At 32.9% G+C, this 26417-nt stretch overlaps 2 protein-coding genes across 4 annotated transcripts in view; one reads left to right on the forward strand and one right to left on the reverse strand.

Annotated features, from left to right (window-relative positions):
- Positions 1-26417, reverse strand: part of Ppn (proteoglycan-like sulfated glycoprotein papilin) — an 84369-nt gene that overhangs the window by 53021 nt on the left and 4931 nt on the right. The gene's annotated exons all lie outside the window — the stretch shown is intronic.
- Positions 2493-4418, forward strand: LOC149900475 (uncharacterized). Its single transcript, XM_090112732.1, has 2 exons — positions 2493-2662; positions 3650-4418. The coding sequence occupies exons 1-2, from the start codon at positions 2518-2520 to the stop codon at positions 4312-4314; spliced, it is 810 nt and encodes a 269-aa protein (XP_089968858.1). The 5' UTR covers positions 2493-2517; the 3' UTR covers positions 4315-4418.

Below are 26417 nucleotides of genomic sequence, written 5' to 3' on the forward strand. Positions count from 1 at the left end.
TGGATACACCTAATGATTAGAAATTCTCATAAAGTTATTGGTGTTCATTTTACGGATTCACTTGCGTAGGTATTAGAAAAATCCACATTAGATTTTCATGTATGGGGTGAGATTAGAAAAAAAAACAGGCGTTTGCTAAGCAAATTCTAATCTCTTCACATACTCGTGCACCAGGATAACAGGAATCAATAGGAAGTCGCTATCACGTATGCTTTCGTGTGAGACGTAACACACACCATAGTCATATACGCATCACTTATCCAAGGGGTTGTGTGCACCCTAACCTGAATCCACACATACATAGCGAAGGGTATGTGAACGCAACCCTATCTTAGCATGTGCAAAAGAGATACAACGATAGATGGCAGAAAGAGCGTTAGAAAGAGTTAGATATGGAGTTCAGGTTGCGTAAAGACAAGTTCGAGTCTGCGCATCTTGAGGTCGTTTTAAGGGTAGTGCTCGTTCACTCTTTGCGTAATCTGTCGGCCTGGTACATGTTTTCCATTTTAGGACAAAACTCGATAAAAAAGGGCGATTTGTATGGGGTATGGATGGTCATTGGGGTGTTTCTAATAAACACACACAAGCCGCCTTAGTTATTATATGTAGAAGCAATAGAAGGGTGTTCTAATTTCTCATAACATCTATGACGCATGTGTTTGTAAATTCGTGTTCGTGTGTGTGTACTTTACACACACGGGCTTGACAGGTATCTCGGACAGAAAAACATAATATACACATATTTAGTAATTTGATAATAATGACCACTAAATAATCAATATCATTTAAATTACTCCTACCTTTCCGTACTCACAACTATAAACTTTTACAAGTTTTATTTCGTAACGAATCATGATGCAATATTTTGATGATATAGCATTAGATGCACAATGTCTTGTTACCCGCTACAACTTGTTATATTGGAGATTGATATGTACATAGTTTTTCAAATGGGACGCGCCTCATCGGGCTCTATTGTCGGAACGGGGCCGTAGGGCCAACGGACCGCGAAATACGACCATTATACGTATTATCGGACGTCCATTGAGATGACTTCATTAGAATTTCTATTGCGTGCTGTATGCTAAAATTAATGAGTCTATTGTTATAATTTTGATACATGAATTTTCTTTATGGATTGCTAAAGTATGCATATTGCATATGCATCTATTCTGCAATTTTCGCTAATTTCAGCATACTTGAGTTTTATTGCAATAAATGTGCCACATTAATCCATAATAACAATTATATAGGTACCTATATCTAAATGTTTAACTTTTCATTTCAATGTATCACCGTAAATGGAGCACTAATAAGAGATGTAGAGTTTCCGACTCAACATTTCTTATTAGGTGATTTTCAAATGATACATTTACCGATCAATTCTAAAGTATGTAATCGTTAATCTATATTCTATATTCTATTCGACATAATAATATAAGTATCTAAATTCAAAGCCTTCAAAATCTCCCTTACCAGGGATTTTTAAACAACGCTCAATGCAACGGCTGTTTCGCAGTAAGCTCGATATAATTAGCATGATAAGTTGAGTGTAAAATGTTCAAAAATTTTACGATTTTGATAAAATTCACAATTAGCACTTCTTTCTCCCGCTTCCGTGCTCCATACCGGCTTGTGTGCGCAACAATTTTACGCACAATAATTGTTTGATTGTGATTTGTAAAGCTGCCGAAGTGCGGCAGCCATGTTTGCATAACTGTCAAACTCGTTCGCTCGCTATAGTTGACATAATTTTAAGTGCAGCGGGAAATTTATTGCCTAGCTTTTCTAGCGGGTTCTCTCATAATTATATTCTTAAGAAAATTAATAAGTGAGCCGTCATAGAAAATTTTAAGACTTTTTTCTGCAATCCATAGTAGGCCCCCGTTTTTTTTACAAAGTTTGTCTATATACATTTATAAAGAATAGAAAAAATTCGATCACGAGGCGGGACTCGCACCCGCATCCTTTCGCGCCATTCCGGGGCGGATGCCTGACCAACTCAGCCACTCATGACCCGCCAGAGCAATCGAATTTATTCTATTCTTTCAGTTTTATGTGTCTTAAGGGACACACCGCGCGCCATCTATTGAAATGATTAACAACCATCTCAACCAATATATGAAACACTTTTCAGTGAATACAATATTGTGACGATGGAACACGACCTTTTTTGTTGAAATTGATATGTTGTGCCTCGTGATCGAATTTTTTCTATCCTTTATAAATTTATATTTATAAAGCATTTTAATGCCATAAAACCAAAATATCAATTTCAAAGTTTGTCTAAGGCCCTTCGCTCATGGAGCTACTCAAAAAGAACTAGTCACAAACTCAAATTACTAACGAGTTGCCTGAGCGTCACAGCCCATACATGTTCTATGGAGATTCGCACACGACGCGACTATAGTTACTAACTGGTCAGTGGTCAGTAACGCGTTAGCAACCAATCACGCGCGACGCGTCGTGCCGGTCTCCACGCTACTGGTTTCCCGAGTTTCTTTGTTTTTGATAAAAATGAACGAGCAAACATTGAATATTCAATTTGTGAATGAGGTTGAAAAATACCCATGTTTATACAATTATAAATTAACGGAATACTCCAGAAAGGACATTACAGAAAGAGCTTGGAGTGCAGTGGGAAAAATCTTTAATTTGACAGGTGAGTACATACTTCTTATCATTTATTACAAAATTACAAAATATATTTCCATTGCCACGGTAATGCGGCATGTGGTGTAATAAAATAGTTTGCTAAATAATCCCTGAGATTATAAGCTGAAGACAGTGGAGTTACTTGAAGATTTTGTGGTGCTGGTATTGATCCTGGAGTGAAGTCGATTGTTTCAAATTCTTGTGGATTGTACTGAATACCTTCTCTGCTTCGTACATAATTGTGCAATATACACGCAGATTTAACAATATTTGTAACTTTTTGCGGGTCACGACAACGTATGGGTCTATCTAGAACGCCAAATTTCTCAGCCATCATACCAAATGTACATTCAACAGTCTTTCTTCCTCGACTCAGCCTATAATTAAACACTCTTTTTATATTATTCAAAGTTCGTTTTGGATATGGTCTCATCAAATAGCGTAATAATGAAAACGCCTCATCACCTACGAAATAATATGGAAAATCTTTGTCATCGTTAGGTAATCTTGAAGGCGCGGGAATATTAGCAGCGTTTTCTAGCCAATGTTGAATAGCTGAAGCACGAAATATTCCACCATCACTATTTCTCCCGGCGTAGCCACATTCAATTAACGTAAATAGCCCGTCAGCATCACTACATGCCATCAAGACGACAGAATGAAATGATTTGTAATTAAAGTTACTTGATCCTGAATTAGGGAATTTCTCTATTCGAATATGTTTCCCTTCTAAAGAGCCGATGCAGTTAGGTAAATTCCACAACAGACGATAGCGCTCTGATATATTTTTCCATTGGGCTACATTCGGGATTGGCATATAAATATCCTTTATTGGCATATAAATATCCTTTAGAACATCCCAAATAATAACTGTAGTTTCAGCGATTATCTGTCTGTATTGTCTCCCCTAGCAAAATAGTATCGGATATTCACAAACGAATCGCCACTTGCCAAGTACCTACAAAAAAGTATATATTTATTAATTTTGTTTCAGCAATCCAATCTAAAGAAAAATGGAAAAATTTGCGTGCGGTTTTTGTCCGGCACACAAAACCAGCTCCTAGTGGATCTTCTTCAAAAAATAAGAAACCATATTATTTATCCGATGCGATGCAGTTTACAATCCCATACATAAAAACTCTGAACAATACCATATCAGGGAGTCTTCCTCAAGAAGCAGTTAATGAAGTGATGAAGCAAGAAGATAACGAAGAAGCAAATGATTCGCAATCCATATTACAATGTAACATCCCATCACCATCGCAAAGTATTCCATCATCATTTGAAAACATCCCATCACCCATGTCATGCCCTGTAATTGCATCTTTTCCTTTATCCCATCAACCAATCTCTCCCATGTCATGCCCTTCATCTAAACCAACTGCTTCCAGTACCAACATCCACTCTAAGCGTCGTAAAGGAAAATCATTTGCAACTGTCGATGATGGTATCATGGACTATTTTGAAGCCAAAAAGGCTAAACTTGAAAAAAAATCTGAAGACATAGAGGATCCTAAACGAATGTTTTTACTAAGCTTACTACCAGACATGAAAGCAATGTCCGATAGTCAGACGAGAACCTTTAAGCGAAGAGTGCTGGCTTTAGTGGATGAAATTTTAGAAGAATCTAACTGCACTAACTGCACCAAATTTAAATAGCTATCTTTGGACATTCTATAGAAACCCAAAAATTTTTTATCTGTCTCACGCAGCTCTCGTGCTGCAACTGATAATCTGCAGTTAACATTATTTCGAATATACGGATGAACCCAAAACGTGCGAATATTTCTTCGACGTCTTGTATAATAATATGTAGTATAATACAATGTCGTCGTCGTCCTCGCTCGGTCCATTTGACATGTTTACCACTTGTGCTTTTGTAAACAGAAATAACAGAAGTGACTGAAACCTTATAACTTGAGTAGCGTTGTATGCGAGATACAATTTGTAACTGGTTTGTAATCGTAATTACTGATTAGTTCAGTCATTTTTGAGTAGCTCAATGAGCGACGGGCCTTGAAATACGCTGCTAGTATCTGCGCACAGAAAGGATTGCTATTTTGTACATCTTTATTTTAGGCTCACTCTAACGATTGTACGAGTATACAATACATATAAAGAACCTGTTAATAAAAAATAATCGAGAATACAAAATACTATCTTCCCATAAATCTAAAAGAAAATAATCATGCAAGCCAACTTCAACACGGATTTAAATTATCTTGAGATATGAATAAAATTATAATCTCCTACTAAAAACACCCAATAAATTATTCAATAGACTCACACCTCCAAACAAATCCCGATAAAAACTCACAACAAATATTACCGCTATTCACTAACGTTAATAAGGATGGGAAAAAAGGACAAAAAGTTTCCCTTTCTATGGAATGCCGGCTTAGTCCCGCAGGAATGACGCTATCCCTTTCTAGCTGTCAAAAAGTGGTTAACTTTGATTAATGATCTATTTTTTATCGTTTCCGAACTGCCATTAGTAGGCACCGGTAATAAGTTCATAGGAAAAAATAAACAAGTTCGTAACTTCATAGTGCTTATTTTAGACTACACTGTCTATCCAAAATCTAATTAAGACCAAATAAAATATAGGTTTCTAATCATTTTTAAGTTTTATCTTATTGAGGCTTAGAGCTTTTAATAGCAAAAGCTTTAATAGAGGCGGAATCGTTCCCGCGTTTGATCGCTCAACTTGCTGCAAGGTTATGATTGCCTGGTACTCGAGCTGGAGTATCGTTACGTCATAGATGTCGTTGGGGTTGCATTATCGGTAAAACTGCAAATTATATTTACATAGATAATAATTAATTAATTTTCATTAAAAATGTTTTATTTTAAGTGATTTAATAATTTCTTAATAGTACTGTATTTGTTTTGTAATTTCAAATTCCCGTTTATTTATGCAATACTTGAGAAGATAAATGGCTACGTAAGTGAAGTAGCTGCTTCATGTTAAGTGGCTGGTAAGTATTATTTCAGGAAGCTGTAATAATTAATTGCAAGGATCAAAACATTCGAGAATAGCTGATATTTAAATTTAGAAATCCTATTGCTAGTCAATTATTTCTTTTAGGATCGAAAATAAAACAATAAAATACACAATTCAAATTAATATTCATGTTTGGAAATGCAGGGAATTATATTTTTTCTCTTTGACAACGCAGAATCAAAAGTTTTGAAGACTACCTAATAAATTGCTTAGTTAGTAAATGTATGCTGATTCTCAATACAAGGCGTTCGTAGCAAAGATTTCCAACAACCCAGATCCCGTGTTAGCTATCCGAAAATATCCAGTGTTTATTTATTCTCTATAAAAAGGTAGGGCGCAAGTATATTGAGGAATTTCGCGAATAAACACACTGTATACGCTTTATTAACTGCGTTCATTCTGTTCAATAGATTTTTATTTTAGTCCTACAACCAAGAGTGTTCTTTTAAATTTATAAAAATGTTGATAATAAGCTTTAGTTCTTAGTTAAACTAGAAAAGTAGTATGTACCAGTAGTACAGTACATATTATAATATCTGTGGTACCCGTTTATGTAATGTTATACGAGTATCAAACCCTGGGAATATCTTAATTTCGTTACATTGTAATTTGTTCCCCTTGCCGGAACGTGCGCTATTTCAATCTCATATTAACCTCTGAGACCTTAGAGACGTAAGCTATTACATATTTTATCAACATAACTTTAAGTAACGACTCCGTTCCATTACGTATCCCATTCCGAAATTGTACGATTGTCGGCTCCATAGCTTTTAAATAGTTTTCCAATCTAATTCGAATTATGGATGAAAAATGAGTATTTAATCGGAATTTTAATGGGTAACTATTGTGAAATTGATTTAATTCTTATTGGAATTATTTGATTCATAAGTAAGTAATTCGTGTAATAATGTCCTATAATATTTATTTATTGAAGAAAACTGTAACTAGACCTTCCCCTTATTAAAAACATATTAAGGAATATTCTTTGAAAAATCTATTTTTAACTCTATACTGAATTTTATTTTAAAATGAATGGAAATACGGAATAATTTAGAACGCATGTTCCAATGCGGGCGCATTCTTTGATTGAAGACCGCGCAAAAAAGCTCGAGCCGACAAAAGATAATAGTGATGTTACATTATTATCGACAAAAAAAGGTTTAGTATAAATTAATTAATAATGATCACATTTACTTTACCAAAAGAGAAATAATCCCTCTAAACGAACTGCTAAAATGATCTATGAAAATATTAACAACAGTTGTAAGTCAATAACACTAATTGATATTGAAATAAACATTTAGACATACGCGAAACGATTACTGTTTCACTGAGTTTTCTCTTTTTAAGTAATACTTAAAAAAATACATTTATTTTTAACGAAGCTTTTAATCCACATCTAATCAAATCATTCGCAAATCATCCTATATTTAGATTCGTATAGGTTTTCGTTATATAACTCATATCTCGAACTATTATAATTTTTTTGAATAGAAGACTATTTATTATTCTCGATGTCGATAAAAATATTGAAACATCACTAAAACCACGTGCAGCGCCAGACAGGCCAACACTATCCGTTATCGGGCTGGAAGATATTTGCTTTAGCAATTTAATTAGAGAACATTTCTACGAAAAGTTCAAAATCAAATTACAAGGAAAGGTGTAGGAGCTTTGAAGATAACACTCTTTCCCACCATGATAAAAGTATTTTTTTTTTGATAACCTGTAAATTTACAATTATAATTTTAAAATAAAGTGCTTAATTATTTCAAACTAGCTTTCCGCCCGCGGCTTCGTCCGCTTTTTCAAGGAAAAACCCGCATAGTTCCCGTTCCCGTGGGATTTCCGGGATTGCGTCATTTTCCCGGGATAAAAACTAGCCTATGTCCTTTCTCGGGTATCAAAATATCTCCATACCAAAGGAGACGATTTTTTTTGTTTGGAGAATAGGCCCACCTCAATTTCTTAGCGTATATTAATGAAATGTGTGTTAATTTGTTCCTTGAAGTCCCCAGATTACAATGGTGACATTACTTTTACATGATTTAATCGGAATCTTTAGAAATACGTGTGCAAACTTTCACCTCATTACTACATAAAAACTAACTGATAATGAGCGATTTGTTTTGTGTGACCCATCCGAATCATTGGGTACAATATATTTTAATAAATGAATAAATAAATATTAGAAAACATCATATACATTGTCACGATTTAAAGCTCGGAAATCAGACACAACGAAGGTACCACAAACACAGAGACCCGATTTGGTTATAAATAGATATAAGTGGGTGTACCTCAAGTTTCTGGACCTTGATGCGATTTTAGCGATTGGGAATACTGATTCAATAAGAAATTATTAGTTAAGTAGGCATGTAGGTATTTAGGTAGGTGATGTTTTATGACTAGGAGTAGGTACATAATATTAGGATAGGTATCCATTTGCACAGCTATTTTATTATTCATGTTCAATTGTAATATTAAACGCTCTTAAGTTGTAGCAATATCATTTTTAAATAGGTAAAAAAAACATTGTTTACATTCATTGCAAACATTGACGCAGGGGGCTACGACAGGAGGAATCTGACATATTCCGTCAAAGCAGCCAATAGATATAACATTTCGTTACACGGATTTTTTTAGCTGAGTAGAAACAAACTGTTTTATTTGATAAATGACAGGATTTAAAATCGCTATCAATCATATTCTTCCATATAAATAAGAATAAAAACAGTTTCTAAAGTGGTTTATTGAAGGCAATTTTTTTCGCTTTTTGGTTTTATTTTCATTCTATCGATAAAAACGTTTCGTTCCAGTTTTTTTTATTGTTGGCCATTGTTCTTGGTTTGTAGACAGCACACTACAGCAGGGATGATATCAAAATAAGGCTTTTTAATTCGATTTCCTGATTCCGGTTTCGTTTGTAAAACAACGAAGTTACAAAATTCATAATATAATTGCACGCCTCATAAGCGAAGCGTTGAGGTGGTACTACTGTCGCTTCGCGCAAAACATCTGATTTTTCAAACTTAAAATGTCTTTATGTATCATACATTGCACTTGTAAGATAATACATACACACACATATTAAGAAAAAACACTATTTTTAACGTTCATGATATTTTTGATGTCATTTTTGTTATTTAAACTAGTTAAAAAACAGTTTAAAAAAGTTCTGTCTTGGACGTCCGTGTGTCTGTATGTGCGGATCCTTTTTCTTGTTAACACGATAGCGACCGAAATACTTTACTAATCGAGTCTTTTTTTTTCTCTTACGCTTGAGTATGCTCAGGAATAGAACCCTTTCATTTTTCAGGGTCTGATTCGATGTGGTTTAATTGTTATTAAATAAACAAAAATAATAATTAAAAATATTTATTAAAAAAAAATTATGAGGCGTGCACTTTTGGATTTTCCAAATTATTTTATATTTTTACACGTTTTTTTTGATGACTATACGTTACCGAGTCTTGGTGGGCCCACAAAAAATAGTCTCCTTTCATGAAAATTGGATCAGTAGTTTAGGCGTGATTGAGTAACTTACAGACAGACAGAGTTACTTTCGCATTTATAATATTAGTAAGTATGGATAATACTTTCAAATTGTACATAATCTCCATAACGATAACTACATTCAAACATTTACTTCATTTAAACTTCATTTTTAAAAGGGGATGATTTTCACAGAAATTTTATCCATCCATAAATTGTATCAGATCTTTAAAATGCAGTTTATAAATCTTATATATAAAAATGAATCGCAAAATGTGTTGGTAAGCGCATAACTCGAGAACGGCTGAACCGATTTCGATAATTCTTTTTTTATTATATTCCTTGAAGTACGAGGATGGTTCTTATGTAGATAAAACGTAAATATGTACCACGGGCGAAGCCGGGGTGGACCGCTAGTAACTTATATAAAGTAACAAGCAAGAAAGCACATTTTACGACGGTAGGGAGAGTTAGGGCACATCAAAGGCTAGGTTATAACCACATATAACCACCTATAACGTTGATTCGCGCCGGCACTAAACGCTACTTCGTGTAATCGGAATGCAATTTCGAGGAAGACACTTGAACTTGAACCGCTAGTATGATTCACCCTACCACAGTATTACAATATTATAGATATTAGATACCCTACACCGCAACCGGGCCGTGCCCTGTCCGCGCCCTGACCGTGCCATGTTTAGTTTTCATTATTTAAATTCAACTTTGTTTTCTTATTTATTGATCTAATTTCATTATAGAATATTTTATCATACTTTCATGTGTCAAACCAATTCTGTTACATTTTTAATCTGTGAGAGTTGTGGGTGCAATTTCCATCCAATACTGACTTATGGCGCAATTTTATCGCACATAAAACTTTAACGATAGTAGGGTATCTTATATTATATGACAATTCTTTGAATGGTTTACTGACGCGATCAGCAGCTGTTCGTCTTCTTGAAGAGCTTCTTTATTTATTTACTCTTAATTGTACAATTATGTGTTTTAATAAACTACCTTCAATTTTGTGTTTAATAGCAAGCTCACAAGTTCTAACGTTTTTTTAAATAAATAAGTTTAACCAAACTTAAACTCTACCTTCCCAATATAAATATTATGTATTTATGGCAAAAAAAATTACATAGGATTTTGATGTACTGTGAAAACATTGCAATAGGGATTGCAGTACAATCTTTCAATTTCTAAATGATAAGTAATTAGAGCACATTCTATGAAAAACGTAACTTCTTAAATATTACAAACCAACAAATTAGGTATGTGTTCGGTTTATTGTATATACAAACCTCTACATTCCTATACTAATAATTGTAATTGGCAAATATCTAAAGTGTAGAGCTTTCTTAGTAGATGGTATTTAGCATATTATATGATTGTATTATTACCTATACGATTTTATGACATAGACAAGAAAACGTCGACAGTATAATTTCTCCTAAATATTTTTTTACGTTTCATAGTTCAGGGTGGTTCAGGTAATCTTTTATTTAGTTAATTAACAATTATACACAGAGGTTACGGTTTATACCAACGTCAAGTAGCATAATGTTAACCTTTTACTTATTATTTGTTTTTTTTTTTTTTGGTTAACATGAATTATTGCATAAGTCACAAAACATGGCAGATATTATTCGTGTCTACATTAAAACTGATGAAAAAAATACATAACGTCAACACTGAAAATGATAAATGGGAATAAAAAAAAAATAAAAAAAATAAGATAATTCCTTTCTTAGGGTTCCACTATTTCAACTTATAAACAGTAATCTTAAATCTACAAATAATAGCTCAGTGTTAACATTGGTAATAATTATTTGCAATGGCAATCATAGAAACAACACTAACAGTACATGTTATTAAGTATATTTCTCCGTAAGTTTTACTCTGATCGTGTGACTCTATGCTAACGGTAGCTTAAAGCTTTACGATAATATTGTTATTTTATGTTATTTTGGGAAGAATAAGCCAATTTATGATAGATTGTAAAATATAGAATATCTACGCTAAATCAGTATTGTGTAATGTGTATAAGTAGAATGCCCACGCGTATTGTGAATATGACATAAAGAAAGCTGCACTTTTTATTTCTCACCCATAGGCAGTTTATTAGGTTCTGTGATCAACTATAGGTAATAATAAAAAAGCGCCTCAGCTAACTACGAAGGCCGGACACCGGACCGATTACCGGACAGCGCTGGTTTTCATAAAACCATTTTACTGTTACAGGTTATGATTTAGCTTGGAAGATAGATAAATATATCGAAATACACAAATCCATTCATTCGTGTCCCTAACTATGGCACAACTAACTATTTCACGAAAACCTGAATTGTATGAAGAACAGACATATACTACAAAAAAACACTTCGTTATCGATTAAAAACTAAGCAGTAAGCACCAAGGTTCCCTCAGACAAAAGATGGTTGTCTTTATAAGTAATAAATTGCTATCCGAGTTGACTAATAGACTACAGAGTAAGTCGTCACAGATAATTAAGATACAGATAAAAAATTGTCGCTTCGAAATATTTTCTTTTCTGTGTTCTTTAATTAGTTTATGTTCGGCTTTTTCAAAGTGAACAGTAATGGAACTATATTACAAGCTTGGTTTTAGATAATTAGGGATAATGTTTTTATCGAATATTGTACGCTTTCTTAATTAACTAGTAGGCTTTGGAATTAAATTCTAATTAAGTTTGGGATAAATTGCTTAGTAATAAAAAAAGAAACAAATGTTGTTTTGATATTTGGTTACATTAAATATTGTTAAGAACATCCATGATCTCTTGATGATCTCATTCTCTATTGTTAACTTTAACAAGCAAAAATCCGTTGGCAAGAATTTAGTGCCTAAAATTAGGTCATTTTTAAATACTAACACGTGTCCACAGTGCATGGGTATCCGGTATGTACTTAAAATGAAACATTACAGATATTTATTACATCAATATGCAACATCCGTCTCCCAAGGCGTTTTATTAATCGCATATTCTTAGGATCATGCGATGTTATTATTAGCCTAATCTAATCTAGACTTTAAAAGAAAGTCTGGAATGTTTTCTTGTACTTATATTTGGAAAGAGTATAGACAAATTCTAAAGTGTATTACATTATTTTTGTAAATGATAAACATTTTTCAAGCTCTCCCTAGCGTGTCCAGATTTTGGACAGCAACTATTTAGTAGGTACCTTCCTATAAGGTACATTTCCAAAGTTTTAAAATAATATTATAAAGCTGAACAGTTTTTTTTGATAGCGTTATTTTGGGATAGCCCAATAATTATCGTGGAAGGCTATATCATATTATGGCCCTCTTCGTCCAATAGAAGGGTGAAACATGAAACATGTAAAAACGAGCCTTATCAACTCCCACCCAACACCAACGATGTCGAGAATTTTTTTTGAGTATTTTTCATTCAATTTTACTAATTCGCGCATCTTCACCTAAAATAATATCAACAAATTACATACATTCAACTTAAACTGTTCAAATAACACGATAAAGTTACCAACAAATCAAATGAAAGCATATTACAAGACATATTTCAAACGTTGCTCTATTTCGGTCAATCAAAAACAGCCAAAAATAAACATATCATTCAACATGGTTCACTTTTCTGAAATAATTGTGTGATCAATAGATACCTTGCATCAGATAAATGCATTAAAGTTTTAATGTTTAAAAGAAATTGGGACGCATGCATTAGTTTTATTTGTGTAATCGGAAACTATAATTTTTATCGGTTTCTTGCTTGGATAAATCGTGAATTCATTCTATAAACATATCAAATACATGTTTTTGTAACTCTTCCCTAACATCCTATCCTATCCTACTAATATTATAAATGCGAAAGTTTGTGAGGATGGATGTAGCTATGTGTATGTGTAGGTGTGTATGTTTGTTACTCTTTCACGCAAATACTACAGAACTGATAACAATGATTGCACACATATAGAGGGTAACTTGGATTAAACAAAGAATAGCTAAGCCGCGGGCGGAAAGCGGAAAGTAATGTATAAAGACAAAAGAAGATTAATAAAAATCTAATTTAGATTTTTTGCATTTGTATTGATCATATAAAATAGTTTATTCTTAATCTAGTTTTTAAATGTAACAATATATCTTGGGTATCAATAGCAATAGGACATAATTGTAATACACTGTAATGACAGAATTTGCAAATTAGGACATCTATGACAAGAAACATTTTTTGTTCATCTAATTAAAAAACATATCGGATTTCGTTATTTTGAACACGACTGCACAAACCGCAAAATCAAAGATCAGTTTCGCAATTAAACTTGACCTGACATAGGTTTGGAGCCTAATCAATATTAAATAGCAAAAAAAATTCGAAAGGCGCCTTAAATTTTGTTCCTTTTTCAAGTAGTATACATACAATCATAAAATCATGCACATTTTAAAAAAAAGCACGTAGGAAACCTGTGAAATTAATAATATCTACATTTTTGCATGCGGACCTATATATACAATAGATTGTTCAATTATTTTTTCTCTAATGTCACAAATATCACAAATGAGTCTCATAATTAAACTAGTGATGTTCCACGTAAGATGCATAATGATTAAAAATATGAAATTTTATATTATTATGTTTTCTCGTTCCGTTTATGGATATATACGGAACCCTTAACCATTTCATAGTTGCGACAAAAGCAATGCGACTTAGAGAGGACATCGCTACTACACTTTTTTTAACACGAGTTAGAGTCAATCGTCTCAAACTCAATTTTTATTTGTTACATTGATTGGATTTAATTGATAAGTTTATTCATATTTTTTTAATAAGATAAACAATATTTATTTGTTACATTGATTGGTTTTAATTTATAAGAAATAAGAGGCAGAATATCTACAAAGTGTATGATGACTCACTAGCCGCCCCACGCCGCCGCGGCCGCGCTTGTCGCACAGATTTTGTTCGTGGTGCCCTCTCTAGTAATAATACCTCAATGAATAAGACTAAGAAAATAAACAAAATCCTCACGTTCCGTCCACAGATGGATGCATGTGGTACAATTAGTGGCTTACACAAACACCACTTCAATATTAGAGGTGTATTGAGTAACCGATATAAAGCTTTTAAAGTGACACCGATTCTTTTTATATTTTTTTAATAAATTCGGTGGATTGTTGTCGATTAAAGAAGCCATTTCTTTTTCACGTCACGGGCAGCAATCAGAACGTAGTAAGGTTTATAATTTCTATTCATAAATAAGTAAAGTAATCTGGAAAGTAGTTGACATGTTTGATTAGATAAGACGTGAAAATGCATATCTCATACTTTGGGAATAATGTTAAACTCTCTCCTTTTCATTGATATTTACGTACAAGCCCTATGCAATGACCAGCCAATAATGCTATTAAAATTAAACTGTGACTTATCATAATTTATATTAGGAATTCCAATTAAAAACAAATTTTTCCGCTTCATTTCTTTTTTCAAAATACAGAAAAAATACGTATGACAACTATTTTCCTACTTAGGGCTGATTTTTCAATCCTTGGATAAATCTTATTCGTCGAATAATGTATAAAACTACCATTTTAAAGACGTATTCTAATTGCCCGTATTTGACAGTTTACGTGGCATTTTAATATTATCGTGTAATACTTTATTGGACGGATAAGTTTTATCCAAGCATTGAAAAATCGGCCCTTATGATAATTGTTACAACAATCACAAGACGACACAGACGCACAGTATTTTTTTGACCCTTCTTTTGCGACAGCCTAATTTTATTGAATGAATGTATGGATATATACATGACAAACGCAAGAGTAAAACTCCCATGAAGCTCACTATCATACTTTTCGAAAAAATTCAATCTGAATAAAAAGTACCGGTATTTTATATAATTCAATTTTAATTTTTTATTAATTTTTCTACCATTATAACACATTTTTTTGCATTGCGAGCGTCAAGGCTAGCCATAGGGCCAATTTTCGATCCATTCGGGGAAGAGCTGTGACTTCGCAATTTCGAGATAATCGCATAAATAACAAAATTTCATTTCTTTTTTTGTGACTGAACTTTTAAGAATAGGCAAATTATTTTTACTTCAAAACATAGTTATATGTATGGACTACTTCCACAAAAAAAACCGATCGCGAAAAGAGCGGGATTCGCGAGATATTAATTTCTGAAAAAGTACCGGTTCTTTAACGATTTTTTTGTATAAAATCCTAAATCACACTTTATCAATATTTTTATTTCATACTTTCATATAAAGGTAAGTAGGTACCCCAATTACTATTTCTTTTCTTTATTTATATACTTATACCACATTATACTATGAAGAGGATTACATAAATTTGTAAGTTTCCTTGTTTGTAAAATTATTAAAATAAACTTGACCTTGGATTTGGCAGGAAAAAATATGTAGCTAAGGGAGTGAAATGAAATGTGAAAATGTCTAAACTAAAAATACGTCATTTTCATTTGTTAGAATGAGTGAACTGTCTTCAATTTCAGTACAATATGATTCTTCTTCGTTGTGTTCATCTTCTTCTTCATTAAATTGAAATGGTTTCAACATTTCGATAACAGCAGAGGGCAAAGGCAATTTTTTCATACTGTTTTGGCGCATACTCAAACGTGTATTCGATATAACTGGATCGGACGATTCCAATGCCCTATGAAATAAGTCTTCCATTGTGTGTTTTCTGTCGTCTTTTCGGCTGTGATGTTCGCGGTCATATCGCCAATATTTATTTCTGGACTCTCCAGCTTGTTCGGATAAAACACCTACGGGCAGTACCGAGTTTTCTATAATTTCTTGGCCGTGAATAAGGATTTTGTGCATTGTCGTCGTCATGGGGTGCCAGTTGTAATTAGCTACATATTTTTTGGCTAAATTTCTGCAAAAAATTCCGAACTTCGTTGAGTCTACCGGTAGACCGCAGTTAATTGCCACTAAAATTACGTGTATGTCATCTACAAGCCATCTACTTATTCCTAATATGTCTGCAAATATGCCGCGACTTTCCTCATTAGCGAAAACTCTTCGAGCAGTATTTCCGTCATTAGTTGTTCCAGAGTTCGGACGTACAACATCTACTAGTATACCCAGACGATCCCGTATTTGCGCCTGAATTGTTTTTTTTCGGTCTTCAGTAATTATGCCCGCAGGTGACAACTTTGAGACTCGCCACTGTCTTACTCGGGGGTCATTTTTGTATCCCAAGTGGAGTAAGAACTCTAGAAATCTTATAAATGCATGAAGAGGGCTCAGACCATTTTTTATAGCTTCTTTATTAATTTGTGTAGAGAACGCCAAATCCAGGTCATTGAATTTAGTTGCTGTCAACCCGCAAATTGGACACCTTAGTTGAGAAAAGGTATTGTTGATGATATTGTACACCTTGCCATCTATTATACTTAATGTAAGATTACAAATAGTTTTTACTATGAAGCCTTTTGATGTGGCTGCTGCGATAGGGGACAAATTTTTTAATTGTTGTTCAACGTACTGTTTTTCTCTGAGAATAAGAGACTTTGACTCTTTTCTATATTGAATATGTAGAGGCCTGCAAGAGCGATATGATTGAGGTGTTGGATTTACCCAGAGAATTTGACTGCTGCACGTTTCCATGACCTTTAATGGTACGAAGGTTGTGGCAAATATAGTATTTTCATCATACAAAGGATCTTGGGGTGCCTTCTGCTTATATAATGATTGGCCTGTGCTGCCGTCAAAGCCCCAAGAGCCTTCAAATTTACAAGACAATTCGTCCAAATCCATTCGTTCGCAATACGCATTAATGACATCATCACAGAGACTTACAATTCTTTTAAATGTGTGTGCAAGCAGACCTTGTAGCGAAACAGAAGCTTCAACTTCATTTGCCAAGACTCCATCCTCTGGGTAACACTCCAGTTTTGCTTTTGCTACAAGTCTGTACGGTGGAAAAGCTTTAAAACCTCTTTTATTTAAATCTTGTTGTAAAAATTTATATGTTTCGACACTATATTTTCGGTCAATAAGTATACCAAGCGCTTCTTCTGGAGAGTATGGATTACTGTACTGATTTATTTTTGCCAACACTTCAGTTGATTTATTTGCAGACTCCAAACATATCTTTATCACAGCTTCTAAGTCATGGGCACTTTTTTTGCTTAGTTTTTTGTTGTCATGAGATTTAATGACTTTAGTAAATGATGAAATCAGTTTTGCTGATGGTTCATTCTGAATCAATAATTCTAGTGATTTTTGTTTTCTAAGTTGCGTTCGTTTATGAAGTTTTGCATATTCTTCATCTTTATTACAACAGGCAATTTCACGCAAGACCAAGCGATGAGGATCGGGAACTATTGGGTGTTCATCGGCTACCTCAGATGGCACGTCCAAAACCATAGGCGATACATCCAAGACGGCAGGTGGTACATTCACAACCTCAGAAGGTTTCGAAATGACATCTTGAGGAAGATCATTTATAAAAGGCTTATTCAACCAAGCGTTATTTTTTTTTCGAAATTGTGACAAAATTCTGTTGCTATCGTTATATCTTTTCTCAACTTTGTTGATAAAACGGTTTATAGCAATGTTAAAATTTTTCTCCTGTGGTTCTGAAAGGGGTGTATTTAATATAGTTGCAAAAATCGATTTTACAAAAATATTCCTTTCCGATTTGGATAAGTCAAACGGTTTTCCATAGCGACCATGGAGTTTTTTACTCTCTTGATCCAGATATATGTATATATCATATCGAGTTAGTGTATGGCAGCCTGTTTCTACATCTAGCCTGTATGAGGCCACCTCCGAAGGATAAGAGGTTCCAGCTACAGCGTTATCCATAGCCTTTACGTATACAAAACTGTATGAATGGCAGTGAAAGTATTTAATCAAATAAAATAATTGGATTAAAGAAATTAAAAAACAAAGTAAAAAAGAAAAGTCAAAAATCAACAACCAATAAATGGCTTTACAAAACGAAATAGAAGATTTAATTAGGGTTTTGACCCACAACCAACCAACTGAAACGGTTGGACCGATAAAACCAACCGATTTTTCGTTTAAAGCGGATAAAACGCTAATTCAACCAACCTTACTTTTCAAACTACCAACTTTACTTTTTTTTACTTATTTCTCCAAACCAATTAACCCAACTCATGGAAATCAGCTTACATCTTATATGTAACTAACAAAACATTTCAATAGCGCGATTCAGCGCGCAAAAGCGCCCTCTAGTCTGGATTGCGAAAACTCCACACACCCCGATAATGTCAACTAATAAGTTGAAATAAATAGTCGTAATCTTGATATCTAGTGCCTAGAGAAAGCAATTTCAATTGATGGATGAGTTGAATAAAAAAAATTTGAACTATTTATTTTTATTTATCTAATTAAATGTCATCCGACCAAACAAATAGAGAATTTATTGAAAGTCTTTTAAAGCAAAAACATTTTTATTATAACACCTTATGTCGCGATAAACGCTAAATAACATCAATAAAAAAATAATTAAGATTAATTTGTAAATGATGTAATTTTACTGCATAAAGAAATTTTGTTTAATTTTAACTCAATTTTTTTTATAACTTTTTTATTTTTTATATTTTGTTATAGACACTTCAATTTACTAACAATATGTCTCATCAAATTTTCTGTAGTATTCCGTCATCTGAGAAACGCAACTCTATATAAGTTCAATTTATATTGTGGATTTTATACAAAAAATTCGTTAAAGAACCGGTACTTTTTCAGAAATTAATATCTCGCGAATCCCGCTCTTTTCGCGATCGGTTTTTTTTGTGGAAGTAGTCCATACATATAACTATGTTTTGAAGTAAAAATAATTTGCCTATTCTTAAAAGTTCAGTCACAAAAAAAGAAATGAAATTTTGTTATTTATGCGATTATCTCGAAATTGCGAAGTCACAGCTCTTCCCCGAATGGATCGAAAATTGGCCCTATGGCTAGCCTTGACGCTCGCAATGCAAAAAAATGTGTTATAATGGTAGAAAAATTAATAAAAAATTAAAATTGAATTATATAAAATACCGGTACTTTTTATTCAGATTGAATTTTTTCGAAAAGTATGATAGTGAGCTTCATGGGAGTTTTACTCTTGCGTTTGTCATGTATATATCCATACATTCATTCAATAAAATTAGGCTGTCGCAAAAGAAGGGTCAAAAAAATACTGTGAGACGGTCAGATTAAAAACCCATTCAATTATAACAGCCTAGCAGTAGGGCTAAATAAAAGCTGTAGCGAAAATTAGCTCGTGCGTGTGGCTCCACTAAATAGAGTAATGATTAACTAATTATATAGTCTAGACAGGCAAGGCCACCTTAGATAAACACTTTTAACATAAACTTCTGCCACTTACATCTGCTCTTCGTGATGTAACAAGTGAATCATATTATGTGAGGAATTTATTATAACAATAAATCTCGAGGAAACATCCTTGTTAAGTAGATATCAAATGATCTTATCATCTAAATTTAAAAGCTTCGTAAAATTTAACTTTGCGCGCAGAGTTTATTTTTCTTAAACCATCTGATGCAAATATAATAATATGATAGTTGTGACTTATGACTAGCACAAAATATAACTTTATTACGTTGAAAATTAATATAACATTGCAACTAAGTCATTAAAATTAGCGTTGTGTATTTAACAATACAAAACTTTCATTGCAGTAGGTACCTGTAGTGTTTGAAAATTGTGGAAGTTCTATAATTTTATAAGGCTCATACGCCTTGTATGATGAGCAAGTCATCAAGATGACCTTTTGGTTGATGTGCAGGTTCTCATATGTAACATTCATTTATAAAATGGGATTTTCTTTAACACGAAATAACATTCTACATTATTTTTATTCAAAAATACCCTGTATAAATTGATTCTTACGTTTTATTATAATGTGAATAGTCCAGCGACGACGAACGAGAACACACACATTATAACACGTCTAAATCTCTCCTTAAGGATTGCATATTCTCATATTATGTTATTAAGGTTGCAGACCACCTACCTCGCATTCTAATATACACCATAACCCCAATTAAAGGACCATTATCATAAAGCGTTTCTCATAAACCTAATAACACATCGTTTATAATACATTTAGTTAAAACACCGATAGAGAACTACAATTCAAACTTGGTTTAAATTTGTTGATGAAGTCATTTCGTGGCAAACAGAGGATTCCTATTTATTTAAATTATGACTGTGAAATATAAGTTCATCATTAGATACAATGAACTATATGGTAAAATATTTAAGTTTTTATATAACAACAATTTGCTCTACTTTAACGAGAATTGTAACAGATTATCAGAATCCCATATTTATTTTATATGTTAACTATATTTGAATATCAAAAGAACTTCCTTGAACCACTGTCGGCTCTCGTCTGACTCAAATCACATAATCGGATGTACCAAGTAACCATAAATAACTGAATATTTAAAGCGTGTTCAGTGAAAGTGCGGTGGAGACCGACACATTTATCTTACCAGGAATAGAGATAAATCCTAAGTATCCGCTTATTAGAAGTGTATTTTTATTTTATCCCGAAAGCAATAAGCATGCTTATAAACTTGTAGAAAACTGTTATGTTGTGTCTAAATTATAATATTTAATTGAATGAAAGCAGAAAATATTCTCCTACGTATAGGTAATAATTAAATATTAATTTCTAATTGCTTTGCCCGCTATTCACATCAAACAAGATATTTTCATAGTCCGCCAAGCACAATAAAACATTGGCAGTTCGTGAGCTTCAATGCATTCATGATGTCCTGGTAAGGTTGTTTATATTAATATCGGACGACAGTTTGATACAATTTTCATTGAATTATTTTTTCTTCATTGTCATCATCAATCATAAAGTTTAAAATGATGATAAAGCTAGAAGTGTCCTAGAAGTCTACTTTTATCAGTTACTTACATGTTTATCTGAATTTGATAATTATTATTAATATCAAATTAATATGCAGTACGGAATTCCCAGAAGAACTTTGTCAGTGCATTTAAATGCAGCTCTCAGCCGAGTTTATCGACCTCATATCGCACCAGATGCTGTTCTACAAAGGGAATTTTATTTTCCCTTCAATTATGACTATGCTTGCTAATTTAAAAGAACCTGTACGCGTCGTGTGTTCGGAAACAATTAAACCTTTTAGAGCAGTGCATTCGGTATTTAGGTGAGACCGGTAGCCCTATGTTTGCGTAATAGCTGTCCGTTTTTGACTCATCTGTTTTGACAGATGCACATAAATTGTCCAAATATTCGGCCGTGCTTGAGTTATAGCCAACTATAAAGTTAAAAGAAACAACGGAAAAAATTTACGATATGCCCTTCCTAATGTTCAACCTAGTTGCACAATTTCGTACGCGAAGTTTGTAACGTTTTAAATAAATATGTTTACATTACCTATATATAATATTACTTTCATGTGAAATTCTTGCTGCAGCGTAGTTTTACGATATATGCGTAACATGACTTTTTATATATCTTTGTATTAAAACGGTAAAACATTAATACTATGTAAAATATAGAGGGTCTTTCGTCTGCTATGTATACAGCAATCTATGTTCGCAAACTTCTTGATAAATAATTTATGGTAAAATTGCACATGGACATTGGACGCACTTTACATACATACATTGAAATTAAACTGTGTCATTTTTTGTTAAACAACGGAAATACATACACGGGTAGAACAATGGGTGTCTTGTTTTGGTTGATCATTCGTCACAAAGTTTATAATGGTGCATGGTCTGGTCGACTGGCCGTCTACTTCTCAGGATGTGACTCACGACACGTGATACTTTGTGAATTTGATAATTATACACAAATCGATAACTATTTTTTGCTATTTCAAAAGAATAAACTATGAAACGTTGTTACTCCAAAAAGAAATAAATTACTTGCGATAAACAAAATGGCAAACTTTCTCTTAAAGTTGTATGTAGAGTTGTCCCTAGGTACAATGGAAAACCATTTTATATGTTTTGTCGATGTTTTAAATACAGGAAGGGATCCTTTTATTATAAACATTGTGGTTAGATACTGTTAGTTCACATAATTAGTCGGTACGCCGTGGTTTGCTCTAGTATTCGCATATGTAACCACAACAACGGGATTCCATTAACGGTTATAGATTTGCTCATTAGAATCATTTCTACACTTGACTGAATTTATTTGTGGTTTAAATTAATTTTTGACACATCACGCATAATACATTCCATTATTAATCCCGTATGGCAATTCAATAAAATAATACCACGTCTATCATAGAATAATTTAATTGACAATAACCTCTTATATTATAGAGTTGAAATAAAAACCTGTTGTTCTGTAGGATTACACGTATAAATTCAGGATTTGCAATTTGCATAAACAGCTCTGTGGACACACAAACACGTGTGTGTTATGTGTTATAATATTATGTGTCTATGTCGTCACTGCGCATGTGTGAGCAAGGTGAGGGCGTGCGGTGTTCTATCGCCCGGCAAGTACCAGGGCGACATATCTGATGTAGAGTCAAGCGACTAAAGGCTTCAACTATGAACGAGACACAGCTAGTATGTGTAAAAGAGACAGTTATATAAATAAGTGAGACAAAATGTTAGGAACTTGAAAGCAAGGGTGGCGTGTGGTGGTTACCCTTCAACTGGGTCTCGTTCATGGACAACTTATTGGCTGGATTGTTTTACTAGGAAAATTAGCAAGCTGAAGAGGTTCAATTGTTTACAAACATATAAACTCGCCTTTTGTGAACAAGTCTTTTGTTTTACAAGATATTTTTATTAATTAAGTAGTTCATTCTTTACACATAATATATCTATTAATATTTTAACGTACATTTAATTTTGTAAAAAAAATCTATTGAAAATAAGGTTTAAAATTATGAATTATTTTGAACGCAAATGTAGACAGACGTTTGTAATTAATTTATCTCTACATCAATAAAAAAAATAATGACGCCATCTGAATGCATTATTTTTTTTAATGCTGTACTAATTAAATAAATAGAGGTTTCTACAACGATGGAATTGTTTTTGAAACATTTGCGTCACTTTCACGTTCTATTCAAATATGTAGTACGTAAAATATAGAATCTCTACAAGTCACAAAATAAATTTACCTGCAAGTATTGCCCAAGCTACGTACAATGGTTACTTCAGCCATAAAGTTTGCTTTGGAAACTTCCTCGTGTTACATCCATTGAAAATTACGGGTTAATTGGCTAGATAAACTCTCTTTGAAAGTTTTCAAATTAAAAGTTATGTGCGTTCATTAAAAGCCTTCTAAAAATATAAATGGATATTTTAGACGATAATATGATGTACCTACATGTACGTTTTTATAAGTCGGAAATCTTAAAATCATGTAACTTGTAAGTGTCATTCATGATAAGTATCCACTATCCACGACATCTTACAATAATTATTAATATTACTTATACTTAATGTTATTACTTCTTATACATTTTTACTGCTATTTTGGCACAGATACAACTTTATAGTTGCAATTTGCTTCAAATTTTAAAACAAATCTGATATAACAATAACGTAAGCAAGTAATCTTTAGTCATTCGTCTACACTCTATATTATTGAATATCATGAATCCAACGATCATTTAATTTAATAACATCAATGTTTACAAAGTAGAGGTAGAGTTTGCGCTCTACCTTCTTTTAAAATAAAATATGTAATAATACGACAGAGACAAAACATGTAAGTAAGAACACAATTTTAGATTATCCCCAGCCTCTTTTACAAGGCCTCTCGCTCCCGCTCTTGCGGAGGCAATTCCCACAGGACATGTAAAATTACGTGTAAAAGATACCAGGATTACATAGCGTAAGTAGCGGTTGTAAGACCACTTGCCGCCCTTTACATTCGAAAATCTTGTGTCTGAGCTATTTCGCTCTTAATTTTTATATTTTATAGCGTAGATAATTTCTGCACCTTAAATATAAATGAAAAAAGATCAAACATGTAAATGTTGTGCAATTCTAATAGTCGTAAAAATATGAATATTTTGTGTTTGGATGATTTATTTATCTCATTGCGATAAAGGAACAGTCCTGAATGAGTGTCATGTTAAAAAAAATAGTTCAATATTGTGTTTCAATCACAACTTTAACCATTAATTACGTTCCTAGAGCGTACGCGTTTAAAAATTAAACGCAACGTATTTCATCCTTTTAGTAGTTTTTTATGCGTGAAGTGGTGGTTTTTGTTTTTTGATCGATCAATTAAAGTGCTCAAATTTATCATTAAACAGCTATGATATTTTATAAATTAGAATATCATTGTTAAACAGATAATATTTTATGCTTATTTGGGAATTACCTATAATATTTAAAAGATATGCAAATTCGTACAGTGTGTTTAATCGTACACATTAATACTCATTTGATTTATTCAGTTGCCACCTTAGCAAGCCAATGTTGATTGCGTGACCACTTACAGCCCTTATAATTCTTTGTTATTCCTTTTTTCATTAACATGCCGTATAAAAGCAAGATCAGGAGGTTCAAGGGCGTAGAATACTTAAACTGGATTCTTCATACACTTATCTATAAAAATTCAACGCTTCGCATCGTTGTAATAACACTTAAAGCCCTTAAAACGATAACTAAAATTGCAGTGTTTTAAACATTTAAGTTCTTTATTATATTATATAGGAAATATAATGTTATCTTACCGTTAAAACTGAGACAATTGCACAGTAAATTGGAAGTTAAGGCAAGTGTAGTTTCTAAAAATAAATCTTATAGTGAAGACCGCTAATTAATGTTTTACTCTATGTGCCCTGTGGTGAAGTTTAAAAGTACCTAAATTTGCTCAATACAATTTGATCTCTTTGTGTCTCTCGTAAAGGTTAAAATGGTTTGACAAAATATTATAACATAGAGTGCTACAGATTCGTCGTGTTCAAACTTGGAACAAGGTATCATTAGTGGTTGAAGGAAGAAATACGCGCGCGCTTGTAATGGCGGGAGTGCGACTCTAGTTGGCGGGAAAATTTATTACATAACCTATCTCCGGGATGGATAGAGTTAATGTTATGAAATTATGGGCTCTCTACACTTTATAATTTAATAAAGTTTTAAAATATATTTGTACTTTATATTCGCATCTACTGAGATGCAGGCAGTAGTAATAGAGAGTACAAAAATATTTTTTTAATATTACCAGACACCAATAATTAATTAATTAATAATTATTATATTCTAACACAAACAATAGAAAATAATGAACTTTATCCGAATGACGCAATGTTATACCAAGGAAACATGAGTGTATAGAGTTCAAAGGACGCATCTTAGCATGGGAACTGGGAAGCATGCAGGAGCCGTCAGGAAGACATCAATGGGTTGTCATAAACGCTGTCAAAGCGTTGCGCCTCTCTGCGGGTGATTTAGCGCGCATTGTTGCTTCTATTGTGAAGGGTTACCAATCATCTATTGAGCGTGTTTGATGAAGAAAATTGCAATTTAACAGAGAGGACATTACATTCGTATCGCTTATTTTTATTTGATACATAAAGAAAAATAAATGCAATGAAAATATATTATCATGAATTGAATATAATAGATATTTAATTTTTTTTTCTGTACTTATTACCTATAATATTTTGTACCTACGCTCTCATAACGATCTGTCATCTGACTTATTTAGAGCTTTTTTACCAGTTCTGTATTATAGTCAATCAACTGAATATTTCAGTACACCCTTGCCACATAAGTTCATTTTTCAAATTTCTAGAAATATAATTAACATCCCTGGATCTAACATTACTGTTGAGTGTTTAAAATGCAATCATTATTTGACTCTTGCAACCCTAGTGCATATGCCATCCCCGTCACCACGTGCAAGCCGGCTGTTCGATAACTAAATAGATATGCGACATGGGAATGTGACGCATACGTAAAATCGCCTATAAACTTGACGGCTCAATTTACTATTATTGTGCTATTATCACATAGATGCTGTAAGTGTGTAGGTATAGATGTATGCTGTGTGTAGGTATACATTTATACAGGGTGTAGTGTGATCGCATTTTATCTTTGGCGGAAATGAACATGCTTAAATAAACATTATGTTAAATTATCTAAGTTACAATTTTAATATTGTTTTTGCCACAATTAATCACAATGTGGAACATTGGATGTTGGTTAAATTTTATTAGCATTGCGTATTCCTGAAACTATTCGTATTATGAGAGACATCCGCTGTTATGTTATTCGAGATT

Source organism: Colias eurytheme, chromosome 18 (genome assembly GCF_061535395.1).
Source record: "Colias eurytheme isolate Ceu_HAF_F1 chromosome 18, ilColEury1 Martin Lab GWU primary, whole genome shotgun sequence".
Lineage (NCBI taxonomy): Eukaryota > Metazoa > Arthropoda > Insecta > Lepidoptera > Pieridae > Colias > Colias eurytheme.